The sequence below is a fragment of the Delphinus delphis genome, chromosome 11 (assembly GCF_949987515.2).
Source record: "Delphinus delphis chromosome 11, mDelDel1.2, whole genome shotgun sequence".
Taxonomy (NCBI): Eukaryota; Metazoa; Chordata; class Mammalia; order Artiodactyla; family Delphinidae; genus Delphinus; species Delphinus delphis.
The window spans coordinates 91,788,277-91,808,889 of NC_082693.1; the positions used below are offsets into that span (position 1 = coordinate 91,788,277).

The 20,613-nt window shown below is 55.9% G+C and overlaps 1 protein-coding gene and 1 pseudogene across 3 annotated transcripts; one reads left to right on the forward strand and one right to left on the reverse strand.

Moving 5' to 3' along the window:
• Positions 1 to 1,068: 1,068 nt before the first annotated feature.
• On the forward strand, positions 1,069 to 1,161 carry LOC132434651 (small nucleolar RNA SNORA11; annotated as a pseudogene).
• Positions 1,162 to 4,933: 3,772 nt separating this feature from the next.
• On the reverse strand, positions 4,934 to 20,177 carry MFNG (MFNG O-fucosylpeptide 3-beta-N-acetylglucosaminyltransferase). Of its 3 annotated transcripts, none has more exons than XM_060023939.1 (8): positions 19,739 to 20,177; positions 15,143 to 15,191; positions 14,615 to 14,717; positions 14,048 to 14,201; positions 11,186 to 11,271; positions 9,152 to 9,317; positions 7,348 to 7,433; positions 4,934 to 5,886 (listed from the first exon to the last, which is right to left on the reverse strand). In XM_060023939.1, exons 1-8 carry the CDS (start codon positions 19,991 to 19,993, stop codon positions 5,820 to 5,822), a joined length of 966 nt encoding a protein of 321 aa, XP_059879922.1. In that variant the 5' UTR covers positions 19,994 to 20,177; the 3' UTR covers positions 4,934 to 5,819. The 3 variants fall into 3 exon arrangements, with proteins under 3 accessions (XP_059879922.1, XP_059879924.1, XP_059879923.1); XM_060023941.1 differs by having other exon boundaries at positions 15,133 to 15,191; positions 19,739 to 19,875; XM_060023940.1 differs by lacking the exon at positions 7,348 to 7,433.
• Positions 20,178 to 20,613: the final 436 nt, after the last annotated feature.

Consider the following 20,613-nt stretch of genomic DNA (forward strand, 5'->3'; position numbering starts at 1 on the left):
TGAGATAAGCAGGCACGTGAAAACAGTAATCATAACCATAACTAACATTTATCTTTCCTTAGGGTCTCCCTAGACCTATCTTCAAGGCAATATGTGATGCATTCCGTTCCTGCTCACCTCCTCATGGCTCAAGACCCAGATCTTCCTGATTCCTGCTGCCCCTTACACCCCCTAGAATTTAGCCCTCCCTTCTTCTGTCCCACGGTCACAGTTCCTCATCGATTACATGATACACCATGTTTTCAATATTGTCCCAACTGGGATTCAAGTTCCCTATTGAGGGTAGGGCTTACCCTTGACTCCCCTGTGTAGCCTCTAACACCGGGACCTCCCCATGCCCCCACCAGAGGAGGTGAACAGTAAATTCTTATTGGATGGATGAGTAGGGGGAGTGATAAGTGGGCAGAGGAATCTGCCCAGTGACTGTGCCCGAGGAAAGTGCTGCTGGGTTATGAAGCAGTTGGGACAAGTGCTCAGAACCAAAAGAAGTCAGGATGGGCCTCAAGGAAACCAGAAAACAGGCAAAATGCAAATCAGGCAGGGGTCAGCTTCTGGTCAAGGCCTGCCTCTCCTTTCTCTGGGTGTTTGGGGAGAACAGGAAGTAGACTCAGGACAGCAGTGTCTGATGAGAACAGATGTTCTCTGGGCCTGAATGTGGGGCATGGAGGAGGGGACAGGGGAGAGAGAAAGGGGAAAAGCAAAGGGGGAGGGCCATAGCTAGCAAAATGGAATATCCACAGGCCCTCTTATTTATTTAATTTTACTTTTTTAATGGAAAATTTCAAACACACACCAAAATAAAGGGAATAGGAATAATGAACCCCCATGTGCCCATCACCCCGCTTCAACAACCGTCCCCATTTTGACATCCTTATTTAATTCCTTCCCCCAAGCATCTCTTTAAAGAAAATTCCAGACAATATATCATTTCAGAATATATTCAGAATGTATCTCTCACACATTAGAACATTTCTGAAAAAGTAACCTCATTATCACACCTAATAAAATGAACAATTTCTTAATACCATATAATGCAAAGTCCACATTCAAATTTCTTCATTTTTATCAAAAATGTCTTTTTAACACCCGACAGGAATCTGGGTTCATTGTGACAAGGGACACAAACCTTGTGGCCTTCCTATGAACAAATACCCAACACATATCCATCCCCCTGCACCTCCACGTGGCTGCTATGCAGGACCAGTGAGACAGGGCTCAGTACTGGAAGGAAAGCTACAGTATTCAGTGGGGGAGTTTGCCACCTACAGCCTGTCCTGTCCACACGTGGGTGAGCCATGAGTGGTCTTATAGGCATATAGGCTTTGAACCCCTCCCTTCAAAGAAAAACGAAAAACAGATTCCAACTATATGCCATTCTGGAAAAGGCAAAACAATGGAGACAATGAAAAGATCAATGGTTTCCAGGAGTTTGAGGGGAGAGGGGAGATGAATACACAGAGTGCAGAAGTTTTTATGAGCAGTGAAAATACTTTGTATGACATCATAATGATTTTATGTCATCATACTTTTTTTTTTTTTTTTTTTTGCCGTACGCGGGCCTCTCACTGTTGTGGCCTCTGCCGTTGCGGAGCACAGGCTCTGGACGCGCAGGCTCAGTGGTCATGGCTCACGGGCCCAGCCGCTCCGCGGCATGTGGGATCTTCCCGGACCGGGGCACGAACCCGTGTCCCCTGCGTCGGCAGGCGGACTCTCAACCACTGCGCCACCAGGGAAGCCCTCTGTCATCATACTTTTGTCCAAACCCACAGAACGTGCAACATTATTCACTTCATAAAGTGAACCCTAAGATGAACTAGGAACTTTGGTGATTATGATGTGTCAGTGCAGTTCAGCCTTGGTTTAAAAAACAAAAAACGTCTTAAAAAGAATTAACACTGAGGGTAGACGTTTTTGGCAAAACTTTTGTTTCACTTTTCTATATGTATACATATTATATATGTGTGTTTGTTGGATTGTGATGTAAAATGTACTTTTTAGATTAAAAAAGTTTGCAGGCTACTGTAGTTATACTGGCAAATAAAAGAACAAGTTAATCTAAAAAAAAAAATGTCTTTTTAGGGTCCATTTTTATGAACCAGGATCTAAACAAGCTCCGTGCACTGCATTTTGTTGCTATGACTCTTAAATCCATTTTAATCTCTAACAGTCCTTCCTCCTTCCCTTTTTTATGTCATTTTACCTGTTGAAGAAACCAGGCTCTTTGTCCTGGAGAATCGTCCTCATTGTTGATTTGGTGGATTGAGCCCTCCTGCTGTCCTTTTACATGTTCCACTGCCCGCGCCCCGCCCATTTCCTGGACACTGATATTTAGACCCAGAGGGTTGATCTGTGTAGAGTCAATTATTCTGGCAAGCAGACCTCCTGGGTGAAGCTGTGTCCTTCCTAGTGCACCATATCAGAAGCAAGTAAGGTCAGATATTCCTTTCGTGCGTGACACTAAAAATGATCAATGTTACCAGCCTGATCCTTCCATTATAAATCTTCCCCATCACCCGGTCCCCAAGGGGTTTTAGCACCTTTCATAAAATCTTAAAGCTGACAAAGCTGGAATAGCTCTGAGAAACTCATTCACTCGTTTTTCAACTCATCCACAAATATTTGTTGAGCATCTACTATGCACCAGGCAGTGAGCAGGAGTGAGAAAAACCACCACAATCCCTGGGATCGCAGAGCCAACAGTCAGATGGGGGCGAACAACAAATACACGAGCAAGCAGGTACCCCAACAAGAGACGTTGAGAGCCATGCAGAGAGCTACCCCAGAGCAAGGTGATGGTGGTCAGGCAGCCACTTTGTGGTGGGTGATCAAGGACAGCCTCCCTAGGAGAGGACACTGGAGCTTGACAGGAGCGATCCAGTCGTGCATTCCAGGGAGAGGGAGAGCTGGGGCAGGCAGAGGAGCTGCGCACCCATCAGCAGTCACGAGGAGGCGCGTGTGCTCAGCACCGGTGGGCAAGGGTGAGTGGACCTGAGGGGAGGCCAGCGAGGAGGCTGCTATGGTAACACAGGAGAGACTGACCATGACCCAGACCGGATGGCGGAGTGGAGGTGATGGCCAGTCCAGCGCCCCTTCCACCCCCTTTTACAGCCGAGAACACGGAGCTTGGGGAGGGCAGGGAGACGGTGGTTATTGAGTGACTACCCGCCACAGGAGCTTTCCGTGCAGCGTCTCAAAACTGCCCCTGCACACTAGGTAGAGGTCTTTGTGCCTATTTCCCAGGTGAGGCCAGTGAATGGTAGTGAAGTCACCTGCCCAAGGGCATAGAGGCAGAGGGGGAAAGGAGGATAGAGCCCCGGCCTGAGGAGGCCCTCTGACCCTGCAGGGTCATCCCATGCTGTGATGACCACTGTGGAGTCTCAAACCTTGGCCCTGGCACCTGAAAGCCCTGTGACCTGGACCAAGGGCCTTCTCCCTGTGCCTCAGTTTCCTAACCTGTAAAGTGGAAATAATACTTGCCCAAGGTACACAGCAAAGCCTAGACAAGGTGGTCCAACCTTGCTCCCAGTCCCTGCCTGTGGGGCCCACACAGGTCACCTTAGCAGAGCCTACAGGCAGCTTCACACCCTCCCATACGGACCCACAGAGGGTTAAACTCAGCCTCCCTCCTTCCTCCATCCCAATTCTGATCCTTGCTGACTCTGCTCCCCGCCCTACAGCAGCTATTCTGGGACAATGGAGGCAGCAGATGGCCCGAGTCCTATTCCCTCCACCCGACCCTCAGAATCTGGGAGCAACCTGCAAAACTGCTGCTGCTTCTAAAAGCGGTCCAGCCAGCAGCCTTCCGCGCTCAGGGTGGAGAGGACAGCGGCAGTACAGCACGCTATCCCATCCCCACTGGGCTGTGGGCCCAGGGCCCGCCCCACTCGGCTCGCATCCCACAAACCCAGCATTAGGTCAACCCAGAAAGAAAGGAAGCCCTGCGCCTAACACGCACAGAGCGGCCTCCCTCTGGGTCAGGCTCCTCCTTGGAAAAGAAGGTGCTAAGCCTCCGGTGCTCGGCGGTTCCATCAGCCCAGACAGAGCTGCGGCAGGGACGAGGCCCTTCGAGGGCTGGAGGACGTGCTCCAAAGGAGCCCCCAGCCCCAGCTGCCTGGGTCAGAGCCCCTTTGTCCTCCCTCCCTCCTCCCCTCAGCCCTGAGCCCCACTGTGACGCCAATTACACAACATCTCTGAGCACAGTGCTGGCGGGGAGCAGACAACTTCCCTTCCTAGCCCTCCCCACAGGCACCATCAGGCCTGAAATTGCACCACGATCACTTTCATTCAGTCATGCAGCCTCTCTGGGACATGAAATTCTAAGGGCATTTACCTTTAACTCAGCTCCTACCTGGGCTGTCAAAGTGCCCTTTTATCTGATACCAGAGGCGGAATCCCTTAGCTCCATTCAGCCTGCCTTATTCTCTGGCCACACCAACCCAGGCCCTGAAGACAGATAAAAGGAAGAATCGTCCCCAGCAAACCAGCACCTCATAGCACACAGATATTCACATGCGTGCACATCACACACACACACAGGTGTGACACAGGCACAAACACATCCATACACCCCACACATGTCCTTAGGCACAGACGAGCGTAGAAGGGTGTACGGCACATGCGCTCTTATATGCCCTGGCATGCAACGACCCAGCACACGCTACTTCCATCACTGTTCACTGAGCCATTCCTTTCTCCATGCTGTGCCCTTTACAAACTGCATCATTTCACCTACAACCCGCGAGGTAGGTATTCCTTTTCTCATATATAAAATGAGCCAACAGGCCAGGGAGACCAAGTGGATTCCTCAAGGTCACACAGCCAGCAAGGATAGGGCAGGGCTGTCTAGCCGAGGGACAGACAGATCAAAGACCCTGCCCCGGTCAGGAACGACTTTGCCTGCATGTAACAGAAAACTGAACCAAGAGAGGCTTAAACAAATAAGGGTTTAATATTCTTACACAACCAGATGTTGGAAGGGACAGCTGTGGATGATTGTCTTGGCCTTTCCTTCATGGTGGCAAAGTGGCTGCCCTAGACCCAGACATCACACCCACATTCACAGCAGGAAGATGGGGTCTGGGGCCGCAAAACCTTCCCCAGAAGCCTCTCTATTGGTTTTGCTTTATTTGCACTAACAGACAGAGCTCTGGCTCTGGCCAGGGCTGGGTCATATAGTAGCTCCTAACAGAAAGGGAAGCTGGGAAAGTGAGCAAAAGGATCATCGTGATTGGCTAGGACCCATTCTGATTCATCATCTGGGTCTGGACATGCGGATGCTCCAGACAGAATCGGGTGGGGAGCAGGGACCGGAGACTGGTCAGCAATAGCAGTATCTGCCGCAGACCCTGGATTCTGCCCTTCTTCCACCTGCATCCCCTCGGTGGTTGGGGATCCAGCCGAGGAAGCCAGGAGTGGGTGGCCCAGCGCTTGACCCCGGGAGAGTAACTGAGGGACCAGAGGTGGGGGCTCTGACCGCACCAAGGGACCCATGTAATTCTCTGGAGAGTTAGGACTCCTGAGCCCGAGCAGCTCAAGGACCCCTACCCTTGTTCAGTCCAGCCACCCAAGGCCCATGAAGTCCAGCCCCTGAGGCCTCTCTGGCCCTCACATGGTGCACCTGGTCCTGGGCTGTCCAGCCCACCTCCCAGGGGCTTGGGATGCCTTTACCGCCAGCCACCATCCAATCCTGGGCCTGCCCACCACAGAGGCCCTGCCAGGGACTGCTGCCCACACAGGAACTGCCACGGGCCCTCAAGGCCGCCTGGGAGGCTAAGGGCAACCAAAGGCTTCAGCTCAACCTTTGCCCGGAGGTTCAGGGTTCATCGGGCCACCAGCTGTGGGCACCAGGGAGTATCCGGGTAGAGTAGACAATGGAGGGAGCGAAACCTGTGGAGAGACCAGAAATGGACAAGATGGGTCACTCCCACGGGTTCCTGGGGAGCACGTCACAGAGACGCTCTGGAGCACGGGTTTTCCACCTCAGCACGATGAACACGGGGGGCCAGATAATTCTGTTGTGCGGCTGTCCCGTACATCGTAGGACACTTTGCAGCGTCCCTGGACTCCACCCACCAGATGCCAGCAAGCATCCTCTGAGTCTTGACAATCAAAAATGCCCCCACACGCTGCCGATTGTCCCTTAGTGGGGGGCGTGGGGGGGAGTTGCAAAATGGTCCCTGGTTGAGAACGGCTGGTTTATAGAGACTTCAAAAGCCAGAGAAACCATGAAGAGGCCTCAGCTGAGGCCACACCCTCTGACCGCACATATCTGAGTCCCCAGCTGGCTCCAGCCCATTAGGTAGCAGCCTTTAGATTCTAAATCTTCAGGCTTTGAGAGCATTTAACACGAATTCTTAAACGCCTTGGCAGTAGAGCCATAGCTTGCACGCCTCCACGGATGGGGAGTTCACTCTATTAGAAGGCAGCTCCTTTCCTCTTAGAAATTGAGCCAAACTCTGTCTCCTTGGAATGCCCGACTTGTTCAACACAGCCCTGGTCCAGGCAGCCTTGGGATAGCTGTGAGTCCTCTGCCCCCAGCCAGACAGCTCTGCAGAATTTCAGGGGCAGGAGTGCTGGCTCCCCTAAGGATGACCCTACGGATAAATCCGAAGTCCAGACAGAGCCCACAGGGCCTTGGGGGGCATGGGAGAGGGTGTTCCCCGCCACCTCCCCAACTGGATCTGACTCCACTCTCCTCTCTCCTCCCACATTCCAGCCACACTGGCTTCTTTTACTTCCTTAAGCAGGTCTTGCTCCCCTGACACAGTATGTCACTGGCTGTGCTCTGAGCTGCCCTACAGCCATCGGGGCTGGGGGTGGGGCTGGGGGGGGACGGAGGGGGCTGGGCTGAGCAGCCCTAATCCCCCCAGGGAGTCTTTGGGGACAGACCTGGAAGGTGCCTAAGTGGCATTCTAGCCCCCATTCCAACCCTCTATCCATCAAAAAGTATCATCAAAGAAACAAAGAGCCTAAGAAAGATTTTCTTTTCATTTCCCCATGACTGCCTGGAGCTCCTCCATTAGAGCATCTCCTTTGCTCAGTGAAGAGAGCTCAGTCTTCCACAGTCTCCCAGAGGATCAGGCCTGGGAGAGCCCTTCAGATCCACATAGCTCAGCCTCCTTGTGTTACAAATGGGGCAACTAAGGTCCAGAGAGGGCAAGGCACCTGCCCAAGGTCACACAGCAAGCCAGTGACAGAGCGGAGACTGAAATCCACTCCCTCCACTCCCAGCTCTGCGCTGTCAGTCACTGGCCTCTCTCACTTCCCTCCCTCCTGGCTCTCCCATCTTTGGATGCCTGGACGCAGGCCCCACTCCTCCCATCCTACAGTTTCAGCCTCCAGACCCACCTGGAGGAGTCCTCCTCAGGGGAGAAGGGGCCATGGAGCTTAATGACGTTGAGTTTCCCCTCAAAGACGCCATAGCTGAGGGTGACCTGCGCAGAGAGACACAGAGAAGAGAGTGAAGGGTGCAGGGCGTCCCACTGGCGACCCCACAAGGGGGCAGCATTTGGGCAGAAACAGAGAAGGCACAGAAGGCATTTTGAGGGGCACAAAAAGCATTCCTCTGCACCTGAAATTCCACCGTCAGTAATGGCTGTTCCGCTGAGGGCCCCACCCCACTCCCCTTTGACCATAATCCCATTTGTGCCGCCAACGGTCCAGTTTACTAGGGAGGCTGGAACGATTCCCTCATCTACAGATTGGGAAACTGAGGCTCAAGGCGGGAAAGCACCTTTCCAGAAAGTTGCATGCCTGAACGGAGGTTTCCTGAGACCCACTCTAGGGCCTGGGCAATCCGTCTCCACCCGGAGCCTAAGGTCACTCCACGAGAAATGAGGATACAGGATGATGACACCCGTCAAGAGGTAGCCAAGCACACTGGTTAAAGACTGTGGGCTTAGGGGCCACCCAAGCAGGGTTCAAATCCCTCTCTGTCCTCTACTAGCTGTGTGCCACAGTTAGTTCCACTCTCTGGGCCTCAGTTTCTCCATCTGTAGAATGGGAATAATGTTAGGACTCACCCCCACGTGAATGCTGTGGGGAAGCAGAGAGTTAAAGAAGTTAAGGCCCCAGTGTGCTGCCTGGCACAGCGGGGGATCTGAAAACCCCACCTGTAGGGTGCCCTGGTTTTGGCCGTCCAAAATCTGCCCCTCTTTCCTGGCTGTGATCCTAATGGGACCAATCTGCATCCCCGTTCTAGGTCTGGCCAATCAACTCTAACTCTAGGCACTGGTAGGAGACAGGTCATGTGACCCAAGTGGGCCATGTGACCAATGAGCACCAGTCCTGAGATCTGGTGGAAGGAGGAGCTCTCTTCCCATGGGTGGGGTGGAAACCAGGGGCTGCCACCTTGCCAGCATGAGGGTTGAGCCTGCCTGAGAATGAGGCCCACGTGGGGGAGGGCACATGAGAGAGGGGACAGGGTCTGAGCACCCAGACCCTGCCAGATCTAGCAAGTCAGGCCAAGCCCTCAGCTTCTCAGGTACGCGACTTAAACAGACCTTTTCTGTTTAATTAGTCTGTTGCCTCTCTGTCACTTGCAGCCAAAAGGGCTCTGACTCACTCACACCATGAGGCAGAAGATCCCAGGGGCCTCCCAGCCAGGACCCTCTACGGGGCTGGAAACCCATGAGTTGGAGGGCGTGTCTGCAAGGCAGAGCCAGTTGGACCTCAGCAGAGTCATTCCTTGCCAGGTAGTGGGACGGGTCCCTCCCCCTCCCCCAGCCTGACATTACACTTGGATGTCCCTGCTGAAGACCTGGTCCTTCCCAGTGACACCTGTAAGCTTTGGTGAAGGAGGGGGCTGCCGATAGGCAGGTGAAAAGGACTGGCCCCTTCAGAGGGTGCGGGGAGGATGGGAGGTTGAAGAGAGGAGAGAGGGAAGGAGGTAGCATGTGGCGAGCTGGGTGGTCTGAACCTCAAGACGAGCTTCATCTCATGTGTGCAGGTCCCTCCAGCTGGCATTTGGGAACCAGATCAAATAATTTTAGCATCATAAATGCAGACCCTTGAGGGTTAGAGGTGGAGAGAGCTGAGTCACTGCATGCCCTCAAGGGGATCCTTTGCCACCCTGGGCCTCAGTTTCTCCATCAATAGGGGAGAGCCCCCACAAACACCTTCCCCAGTGCCACCTGCCCCAAGGCTGGCTCACCTGCTTTGGGAGCTGGGCAGCCCCCAGCAGCTGCAGGGTCTCCAGGTGGGAGTGGAAGAGAGGGCTGGGCTGCAGGTGGCCGCCCAGCTTGCACTCGACGATGTAGCCCACAGTGCAGTCATCAGGCAGCCGGATGAGGGCAGATGTGTCCACGAAGCGGGGGCCACTGAGGGACACAGTCATGCTGCAGGCACTGGCCTAAGGCCCTCGACACCTAAAGCCCTCCCTGCCTCCCTGAAGACCCTGCCTCCGCCCAGGCCAGCTGGGAAAACGGAGCTTGGCTCTAGCATCTGCCTCTTGCATACTGTGTAGCCTTGTGCAAGTCACAAGGAGCCTCAGTTTCCTCTTCTGTAAAATGGGCATGATAATGGCCCTGCCCTCACAAGGCTGTTGCGAGGATTAAGTGGAGGAAAGGTGAAAGGCAGCCCTTTTAAAAAATGTATCCTTTCTTTCTCTCTCTTTCTTTTCATTCATTCACTCACTCATTCATTCATTCTTGAGTTTGAGCATCTACCTGCTGCCAGCCACCATGACACAGAGGCTGAGGACAAAGAGATGAGAAAGAAATGCTTCCTGCCCTCAACAGCAGCCCCGATTCTGGAGGGAGACAGATAGATGAGCAGGTCATTTCAGAGGACTGGTACTAAGTCAGAGGGAAGCACGAGGCGTGGGGACACAGGGAGGACAAGGTGAATTCCCAGAGGATGTGGCAGTCTTTTGTTTTGCTCTTTACTTAATCGTGGCAGTAGCAGTTTTTAAACAGAGTCTTACAGGATGAGCTGGAGTCAGCCAGGTGCCGAGCAGGGGAGGAGCGGTGTTCCAGGCAAGGGCGTCACCTGACTGCGTACCCCACGAACGCCGCGGGGGTGCCAGGCGGGGCAGCTTGCCCCGCTGTGCAGGATGCCTGACTGAGGGGTCGAGTGGGTGCAGAAACCCAGCCGTTGCCCCCCTCCCCAGGCTGCACCTGCCCAGAGTGGGTACATTTTTCTAATTCACACAAATGTACCATAGAGGTGGACAGAAGCCTCGATGGGGGCAGCCCAGGCACAGGGATGACCCCTGGTTGTGTGTACATGCCTGCTGTCGACAGATGCTAGGACAGCACTCCTGCTCCCAGCCAGGGCACAAACTGGCCCTGGAGGACCCCTCCCGTCCAGGGTAGGGCACGGCAGGCTGGTGTAGTGACAGAGCACGCAGGCCTTAGAGCCAAACCCAGCAGCTGAGCGACCTTGAACCAATTACTTTGCTTAGCCCCTCAGCACCTCAGTTTCCTCAGCCCAGTAGAAATAAGGCCAACGCCCCTTCCTCCCCGGGGGCTGTGATACTCTTAGCAAAGCACAGGCCTGGCTCAGAGCCAACCCTCAATTCAAGGTAGCGACACTGATGCAGCTGTTAATAACAGCCTGCTCGGCAGACCTCAAGAGGCTAGACCTCGGCCACGTCCTCTCTAGAATATCAGCACCCCCACCAGGTACTGAGGGCTTCCACTACTCCCACGATCCCCCTCAGTCTGAGCCCTCTAGGACCATCCCAGCTCAAATTTCACCTCTTCCAGGAAGCCTTCCCTCCTTTCCCCAAGCAGAAGGCCCTACTCCCTCCTCTGAGTGCCCTTCCAGTTGGCCTTCACCTCCCCTGTGACAGTGACCAGTCAGAAGAGGGCTGAAAACGGGCCCTAACGTTTGCCGGGCTCCTGCCAGGTGCCAGCCCAGACACTTTTTCATTTAACCCTTACAACAACCACTGGCCATTGTATTATCAGGTCCATTTTACAGATGGGGGCACTGAGGCTCCTGGAGATTACACAACTTGCCTGTGTGTGGCAGAGTGACTAGGCGGTGTACCCCCAAGGGCATGGTGACAGGTGGCTTGCTCACCACTAACCGTGTAACTCTGTGATGCAGCGGGAATGAGAGGTAGTTTCTCCTGAGCTCGCTCTCAAGCCCTTCCTGCTGCAAAGGCCCCACCCACACACCAGCCAACACCCCCTCTCTGCACCCCCCCACCTCTTCCACCAGTCTCTAGGTCTCTGCTTACCTGGCCCATGGGGCCATCTTCAAAGCCAGTTTGCGGTTGATGCAGAAGCCGGCGCCCCCGGTGGCAAACCAGAACTGTACCAGCCTCTGCGGGGAGAGATGGGGAGGGCCAAAACGTAGGGTGAGCCTGGGGTGGGGGCAACAGCCAGGGCCCCCCTTACCCCCAACAAGCATGGCTCAAAACTTTTTATTTCACATCTCACTAAAGTCTTCCTACAGCCTGACATTATTATGCCCATTTTATAGATAAGGAAACCGAGACCCAAAGTCACATAGCTATTTAAGAATGATGGGGACAACAATTAGACCCCAATCTGGCTGGATTTCAGTTAAAGAGGACACATATCATATTTGTCCACCCAGTGCACCTTATCCCTATCCTCAGAGAAACATCCCCATGTGGTTCAGGAGGGACTGCCCAACACAGCACCTGCTCCCATAGGTCACAGATACAGGCAGGTGCCCCAGGAATGATGGATCACAAGACCACACCTTTGACCCAGTGACTGGCTCAGCAACAGACTCAGCCAGCCAATCAGAGTCCTCGCCTGAGCTCCATATGCTGTGAGGGAGAGATGCTTTGACAGGGTCACCAGTAAAGGTAATCCTGATGCCATTTACACCGGGCCATGAACACTGGCCTCACCACTCCCAACTCCTGGGACCAAGAAAGCTTTTCTGCAAAAGGAGAGAATGAGGTCTCATGGAGGAAAGAGAGAAGGGCAGGCAGGCCTGTGAGCCCCTAAGGCCAGCAAACCCCTTGGCATTTCAATCTCAGCAACCAATACCACCCCTTTGGGGTGTAAACCACTTTCTGCCCTCACCCAACATCACCATGGCCCAAGGCCCCTTCTACCTCCTCTGTGAGGACCTGTGAATTCACATGAATTTCTTTAAGGCTTTTGAGAAACACTGAACCTCTTCAGCTGTATCATCTCTTGGTCAAACAAGTGCCCTAAAGTTACCTTCTCCCAAGTACAGAGTTGGTGCTTCACTGATGCGTGTTACATTGGGTTGGGTCACCTCCCATGATGCAGCAGTGAGAAGAGCCGTGGGCAGGGAGCTGGAAAGTGGAAGGGCCCCCGCCTCCTCCACTGCACAGCTGTGTAACCTTGAGAAAGTTCCTGCCCCTCTCTGTACCTCAGATTTGTCACCTGTGAGTACAACATTGGCTCCAGTTCTGAAATCCGGTGGTTCTCCTGGCCCAGAGGTGTCCTCCTCCTAAAGACCTCTACGAGCTTACTTCTGGAAACTCTGCCCTCTTAGAGAGAGGTCAGGCCTCAACCAGGCAGAATGAATGGTTTCTTGAGGACCTGACACACAGGAGGTGCCCAATAAATGCTTGTTTAATGAATTGATGAGGGCAGGGCTTCCACTCCCAGAGAACTGTAGCAACGTCAGCAGCGACCATGCAAGTGCCTAACCCTGAGCACTGACTATGCAGAGCCCTGTGCTGTAGGTGAGGTGACCAAGGTGCACAGAACTGAGGTCCCAGAGCTGGGACTGACTCCAAGCCCGAGCCCTTGCCCCCTTTGCTGTCCCACCCTGGGGGATGCCAGGGTCTTAACAGACCAGGACACTTTGGAGCAGAGTCCTGGGATCCCGCTGGTGGGGTGTCTGACAAGGAGGGCATTCATGCACGTTGTGAGGTCGGGGACGGGGTGTGCCCAGGACTGGGTGTGTCCTGAACCAGCACGGGAAGAACACAGCTCAGAGATGAGGCTGTGCTGAGTCGGGTGCTGATTGATAACACACTCTAGTGTCCACCACGTGGCAGATCCCGTTCCAAGCCCTTGGATAGATGACCGCATTTAATTCTTTTTTTGCTCACAACAGCCCTATGAGGTAGTGACTGTTTTCACTGATTTTACAGATAAGGAAACCAAGGCACAGAGAGGTGAGGTGACTTCATTCAAGGTCACAAAGCCAGGAGGTAGCAGGGCTGGTGTGTGAACCCTGGGAGTCAGGTTCCAGAGCGGAGCTCTCAAACTCTTAGGTCAGGGATGAGGAGGTGTGGGAGTCTGGAAGACCCCGCGGCTCACCTGGCATCAGCTCGCTCACACACGCTCCCCCAAGGCCCAGGAAGATTTAATTAGGGCTCAGAGGCTGATTAGCTGCAGATAATTAAGGTTCTGTGCTCCCTGCTCTTGGTTTCCCTAGTGAAGCAGATGGTGACCCTGGGAGGGAGAAAACCCCACAACTGGCCCAGCTCCCGCTCCAGGCACCACGTCTAGAGAGGGGGACCCATGGCCTGACTCTTCACAGGGGCCAAGGAAGCCCTAGGGGCAAAATCTGGCGACCTAAACCTGTCCATTCAGGTCTGGAGCTGAAGCCGGTGCTGGGAACCCTGTTGTACCAGGTGTCAACTCAGTTGCTGGTTAGTGAAATCTGGAAAGACGAGGGGTGTCTAGAGGAGAGGAGGGGAGGGGAGGGTTCAGGGGCTCCCGGCAGCCACAATTTACTACCCGGCCCAGCGGATTCAGCATTTTAATAATCTGTACAACTACATGGTGATGCCAGGTGGCTAGGAGCCCCGCCGTGGAGTCAGGAAGCCTCAACTCACCCCCACCCCCATGCTCACTGTGTGACCAGGACGAGCCACTGCTCCTCCGTGGCCGAGGCCCTACTAAGCACCAGTCTCTGTGCCTTACCTGCATTATCTCAATCTCCCCATTTCATAAAGGACGAGACTGAGGATCACAGGCGAAGCCACCAGCCGAGACACACCCGGTTGCAGCCAAATCTGAAACCCAGAAAACCCACCGGACCCCTCCACAGCCCCGCCCCCGCATGGCCCCGCCCCGCATGGCCCCGCCCCCGGGGCCAGCGGCCAATGCACAAAGGAGGCAGCGAGGGAACCGACCGTGCGGTTGTTCGGCTGCGGCTCAGAAGCGTGGATAGGCCGGTTCAGGCTGGGCCGGCCGATGTAGACGTCGCGGGTCCACGGGAAGGTTTTTAGCAGCTTCAGCAGCGCCCTCGGGTTCAGATAGTTGTCGTCATCCACATGACAGAACCACCTGTGGGGATGGAACGCGGGACAGTGAACCTGGAGGGGGTTCCCAAGGGCTGCCAGCCAGCCAGACTCCGCCCTGCGCCCTCAACAGACTTATGGGGTGGGGGAGGCTAACACTGAAGGCACTGGTGTGTGCTGTGCCAGGCAGCGTCTGGTGTAAGCTCATGAGGAAGTTGTGCCCACTTCACAGGTGGGAACCAAGACTCAGGAAGGTTAAGACACTTGCCCAAGGTCACACAGCCAGTGAACAGCAGAATTGGAATCCCATCTGTCTGTCCAGAGACAGATCCCAGCAGGCCCTACATGTGATTAAATTCACAGGGCCCGGACAACCTTACTTTTTCCACAAGACACCTCATTTAGGAACTGGCCCGAGGCAAAGGTCACGCCTGCCCCCAGAGACCAAGGTGAACTCACCTCAGTCCGCTGGCCAAGAAGGCATCAAACTCAGCAGCCATCTTGCAGGACAGGGCAGGGTGGCTGTGCTCCGCAGAGCAGTTGGTGACCACGAGGTGGGACCCTGAAGAAGGGAGGACAGGTCAGGGGCCCCTGCCCAGCTCCTCCCAACAGCCCTGCGCAGCGTGAGAATGCAGAGGAAGGCGGGGCCTCAGAAAGCCTGGAGCAGTGCCTCCAGTCCCATTTTACATATGGGGAAGCTGAGGTCGGGGGGGGGGGGGGGGGGGGGGGCTGACCTGCCCAGGACCCTGGAGCTAATGGACAGTAGGCCGGGCTGGGACCCAGGTGTCCAGGGTCTTGTCTCGCACAGTCCCTCCCCACACCCATACCCGTTTCCAGGGAAGGAGCCTGCTCCCGTCCTGGGCAAAAGGGGAATCCCCCTGTGACAAGGGTGGGCAGCCGTGTTTCCTGGGGAACCCCAGGCCAGGGGACAGCCACCCCAGCTTTCCCTGGCAACAGCCGAGGGGCCCCCAACCCACCCAGAGTTACCCAGTCTCTCCTGGAGGCCTTCATCCAGGCTGTCGGTGAAGATGAACGTCTAGGAAGGAGAAAGGAATCAGGACTGGGGTTGGCCAAGGAGAGTCCCGGGCAGCCCACAGCCCACCACAGCCAAGTCCAGGTGGATACACACATGGCAGACCTCTGTCCTCCTTCAGTGATGGACACACACCCCTCTCACAGTCACACGCTCCTTTAGGACAACATGACTTTCTCAACTACCCAACCCACCCCCGCCATACAACACACACAACCCAGCTTTTGTACAACTTCGCGGTATACACCAGCCCATCAGGCTCACACTCAGCCCCCTTACAGACCAGCACCCACAGGGTCCCTACCAGAGTCACACACCCTTAGCAGAATCGCACCTTCATCAACCACACACACACACACACACACACACACATATCACATCACACACACATCACACATACACACACATCACATCACATCACACACACATCACATCACACACACATCACATAACACATATCACATCACACACACACATCACACAAACATCACATCACACACACATCACACATCACATCACACACATCACATCACAAACACATCACATCACACACACATCACATCACACACACACATCACAACACACACACATCACATAACACACATCACATCACACACACACATCACACAAACATCACATCACACACACATCACACATCACATCACACACATCACAAACACATCACACACACACATCACACAAACATCACATCACACACACATCACACATCACATCACACACATCACAAACACATCACATCACACACAAACACATCACATCACACACACATCACATCACACACACACATCACAACACACACACATCACATAACACACATCACATCAACACACACATCACACACACATCACATCACACACACATCACATCACACACACATCACTCACACACACACACATCACATCACACACACATCACACACACACATCACATCATACACACATCACATCACGGACACACACATCACACATCACATCACACACACATCACATCACACATCACATCACACACACATCACATCACATATCACATCACACACACACATCACATCGCACATCACACATCACACATCACATCTCACACACATCACAGTCCCGCTTGGCCCCTCCACATATACAGAACCCTAAACACTTGTTCAGTAGACAGACCCACACGCTAGGACACCAAACTACTTAGAGAGACGGTCACGACTTTCACAGCCACGCAAACTCCCTGTGCAAGTGTCGGGGCCCCTGCACATCTGCCAGGTAGGAGAGGTGACCCACCAACAGCATTCATACACCTGGTCCCCCATGACCTCACTAAACCTCCAGACAGGTGTTATGATCTGTCCGCTTCGCAGATGGCAAAACGGAAGCTGAGTGATGGAGCAAGGCGGTGCGGTTGGCAGGAGGAGAGCTAGCATTTGAACCTAGCCTGGACCTCTCCCCGCCCTCAACTCCCACTACAGCCAGACTTTTCCCTGGGGGTCTAGCAGGCACCTCAGACTGAGGGCGACAACACCGAGCACCCAAGCGCCCCCGGAACCTGGGCTCCTCTCACTCTTCCCCATCTTGCTGGAACCCAACACCTTGGGGTCACCGTGCCTCCTCTCTTTCTCTCACACCCACATCCAGTCTGTCAACAAATTCTGTCCACCCAACTTTCAAACTGCCCAGGGTGCACCCTCTCCCTCCAGCCTCCACGGCCAGCCCTCGGTCCAGCCCACCCTCGTCACCTCCTGCCCGCTTCGCTGGTCACCTTTTCCCTGCTCTCCCTGCTCCGTCCTGCCTTACCCCAAGTCTGTTTTCAACACAGCCCCCGGGGGAGCCTGACCTTTCTTGCCCTGCTCCCTGGCAAACTTTGCCACCAAACAGTCACCCAGATAGCGGAACCCTCTCAAGTCTGGAGCGTGGGCCAAATGGGCCAGGGAATGCCTGTGAATGAATCGGTGGGGGGAGGCGGAGGGGAGGGGTCCCCGCAGCAGGGCCCGGGGGCTGAGCAGGGTGCATGAGGCTGGTGTTTCGGTCCCTGGGAATCCTGAGGTTGGCACAGAGCGGCGGGCAGTTTCCTCCGAGCTGAAGGTTGCATGTGATTTGTTCAAGGAGGGACTCTGACAATGGTTAAAACCTCGCAGGAGAACAAAGGGACAGACAGCCTGCTGGGGTCAGGGGAGGGGTGGCCGGGGGCCATCTGCTGCAGAGGAGGGGAGATGTGGGGCCATTGTTCCTCCCCCATCCCCCACCCGCCCTCCTCGAGGACTGTGGGGAAGAGGAAGACCCCCCCCGAATCACAAAATGTGCCTTCCCCGAGCCCACCCCCTTTGCCTGGGACAAAGGCCCCACACGAGCCCCAGCTCGCTGCCACAAAGGCCCACCTGCCACCCGGCTGCCTTAACCAGCTGGGGCGGGTGCCCAGCCCTGGAGTTAACCAGCTCAGGACCGCTGCTGATAGCAGAGCTGAAAGAGGTTCCGAGACCCTCCTGCCCTGTGTGGCTGGGGAAGCTGAGGCTGAACGGTGGAAGGCCTTGGCCAAGGTCACAGGAAGAGATGAGCCAAAGGGTGGAAACGAAGGGGGCCCAGATGCAGTGGGTCTCTCTGTCTCCTCTCCTCTTCCTCTGAGTATCTTTCCTTTTTTCAACCCTGCCTTAAAGGACAAGATTTCTAGACTCTGCCCCTTGTGCTAGGGGCAGGGGTGGGGGGGGTGGGAGCGTCCAACTGAGTGAATTCATCTCCTACCTCTGCTTAACCTCGCTCAGTTTCCTCACCTGTAAACTGAGAATGTCAATACCTACCACTCGGGTTATTGTGAAGGTTCCACAGAGCGATGCACCGACATGCTGTCACTTAGATGCTGAGCAGCCGGTTAGCATCTGGGGCTGAGCTCAGGGCACAGCGGGGGGCTGCTTGCCTCTCCTCTGCCGGCCTGGTCCTGCCAGGCCCAGACACCCAGGCTGGAGGCCCAAGTGACTAGGCAGCTCTGGGATCCCGGGTCTCAGCAGAGAAGGAGGGGCCCCAGCGGGAGATGGCAGCCGGCTCCTACTGGGCTCTGCCCCCTCAGGCCTTCGGGGCAAGCACTTCCTCCTCTCTGGCCTCAGTTTCCTCATCCGGAGCAAGCACACCACCATAGTGATCAAGACGAGACAGGAAAGGGCCTCTGACCACATGAGGCCACGCTCCCGGGTACACACAGACAGCACCATAAACAGGAAGGTCTGCGGGGAGGGCCAGGCTTGGCGACTTCCGCCAGTGGAGCCAGAATCTGCCCAAGACGAGAAGCTGTGCAGAGCCCCAGGGAGGAGCCTGGGGTGCTGGGGGTACAGCAAGGAAAGGGTTAATCCAGGGTGCTAGGAAATCAGGGCAGGGGTGCCCCCTCCCCAGGGGGCCCTGGCCTCTTCCAGGCACCACCTCCCCGCTCCTTGGTCTCCAGGAGCCCCCAACCCCCTCTGAAGGCTCGTCACTTCCACTGAGCCGAAGTGGGGACAGTGTGTGTGTGTGTGTGTGTGTGTGTGTGTGTGTGTGTGTGTGTGTGTGTGTGTGTATCTCCCTCCCCCAGGGATGACTCCCAGCACCCCCGAATCACTGACTTTGCTTGAGGAGGGCACTGGATGTGAGGAGGGCAAGAGCCAGAAGGGACTCGGCGTGTCACAGCCACCTCCCCAGAACGACAGCAGCCACGCAGCCCTGCGGCACACACGCCTCTTGTCACGGCACATCTAACACTGACACTGGCTCCGTGCAGGTGAGCATGCACGCGGGTGTACACACACACACACACAATCCCACACGCCAGGCAGACCTCTGCCCTGACCTCTTGCCCACCACTACCTCAGCCGCCACCATCACAGCACACGCCCCACCTCCCTCGCTCGGAAAGTGCCCCACAGGAAATGGAGCACAGGAGGTGAGGTGCACCGCCCTGGGCACACCCTGGGCCGCAGAGGCATGGGGGCAGGGACTCTCAGGAGTTCTGAGAGGATGCCCCCCTGCCGCTCTCCCCGAACAGCCCCCCCCCCCCCCCCCCCCGCCCCAGACTGTCCCCTCTTCAGCGGCTCAGTCCCTGTGCTCCACGCTCACAGCCAGGGCAGAAGGACAGCACCCAGGGCCTGGACAGGGGGCGGCCTGGCCTGGGTGCATGTCAGAGTCAGGACCTCTCGGGGGCCTCTGTCGCAGCTGCCCAACAGCCCCCATTGCCCCCGATGCCAGGCTGGGCCAGAGTGGGCAGGAACGAAACCTGTGCCAGGACAACCAGGGAATAGAGAGACCACCTCCCAGAAGGGACCCAGGAGCCCGGGGCAGGGGCCCAGCCTGGCCCCAAAAGAAACGAAGCAGTGGGCCTGAGAAGCGCCTGGCTCCGGGGCCAGCAAGGGACACAGTCAGGGCCGCAGGAGCCCCCGGTCCTCCCAGGAAGGAGCGAGAAGACAGCCCAGGTGGGGCAGGTGGGTGAGCAGCTTCTCCCTCGAGGCCGCCAGGGACCCCAGCTCGGTAGAAAGTCCTCTGTGAGTCCCTCAGACCAGAGGCCACTCCTGCGGCCCGCAGTCACCCGCTTGTCACCTGTTCCCTGGTCCTGGAGACCCACGTGTCGAGCAGCAGCTCCAGGCGGGAGCGGTGGAAGGCCCGGGTTGTCTTTACTGCGATGAAGACATCGTGCAGCTGCAGCTCCGGCGGCCGAGGGCTTGGCGGGCTCAGCCCGGGGGTCTCCGGCACGCCCTGCGGGGATGGGCTGGAGTAGTACCGTAGGGAGAGGAGCCCCATGCACAGAAGGGTGAGGAGGACTCCAGCCAGGCCCCGGAGGAGCCGGCACTGCATTGGCCCTGGGACCCCAGACGGCTCAGCCCCCAAATCCCAACCAGACGGGGAGGGGAGGCTGGTCAGGCGGGAGCCCCGGCAAAGGCAAAGGTCTGCCAGGCATGGGGGGCAGGCCAGGAGGGGAGAGGTGGCAGTCGGTGCTCTGGACCCGGAGGCCGAGCCATGGCAGCCCCGCTGCCGCTGCCGCCAGCCCTCCACCTGCTCCCGGGCCCGCCCTCCCACTGCCGGCTCTGGGGCGCCTGGCCCCGCCCCTGCCTCCAGGGCAGCCCAGGGGCGGGGCCGGCCCAGGAGAGCCCAGAGGTGGCTGAAAAAGTGTCCCCGGCGGAAGGGACAGCCCGGCCCTGCCCGCTGCTGCAGGGGGGGTGGGGGCAACAACAACCCCTCCATGTCGTGGACATATATACACTACCAAACGTAAGGTAGATAGCTAGTGGGAAGCAGCCGCATCGCACAGGGAGATCAGCTCGGTGCTTTGTGACCGCCTGGAGGGGTGGGATAGGGAGGGTGGGAGGGACGGAGACGCACGAAGGAAGAGATATGGGAACATATGCATATGTATAACTGATTCACTTTGTTGTAAAGCAGAAACTAACACACCATTGTAAGGCAATTATACTCCA

What these genes read in the sequence shown, in the direction of transcription:
- MFNG (XM_060023939.1), bottom strand. Translation starts at nt 19,993, where the DNA reads ATGCAGTGCCGGCTCCTCCGGGGCCTGGCTGGAGTCCTCCTCACCCTT. An exon ending in TCTCCAGGACCAGGGAACAG is followed by an intron (nt 15,192 to 19,738) that starts GTGACAAGCGGG and finishes TCTCCTTCCTAG; the next exon opens with ACGTTCATCTTCACCGACAG. An exon ending in CGCAGCCGAACAACCGCACG is followed by an intron (nt 11,272 to 14,047) that starts GTCGGTTCCCTC and finishes CTCTCCCCGCAG; the next exon opens with AGGCTGGTACAGTTCTGGTT.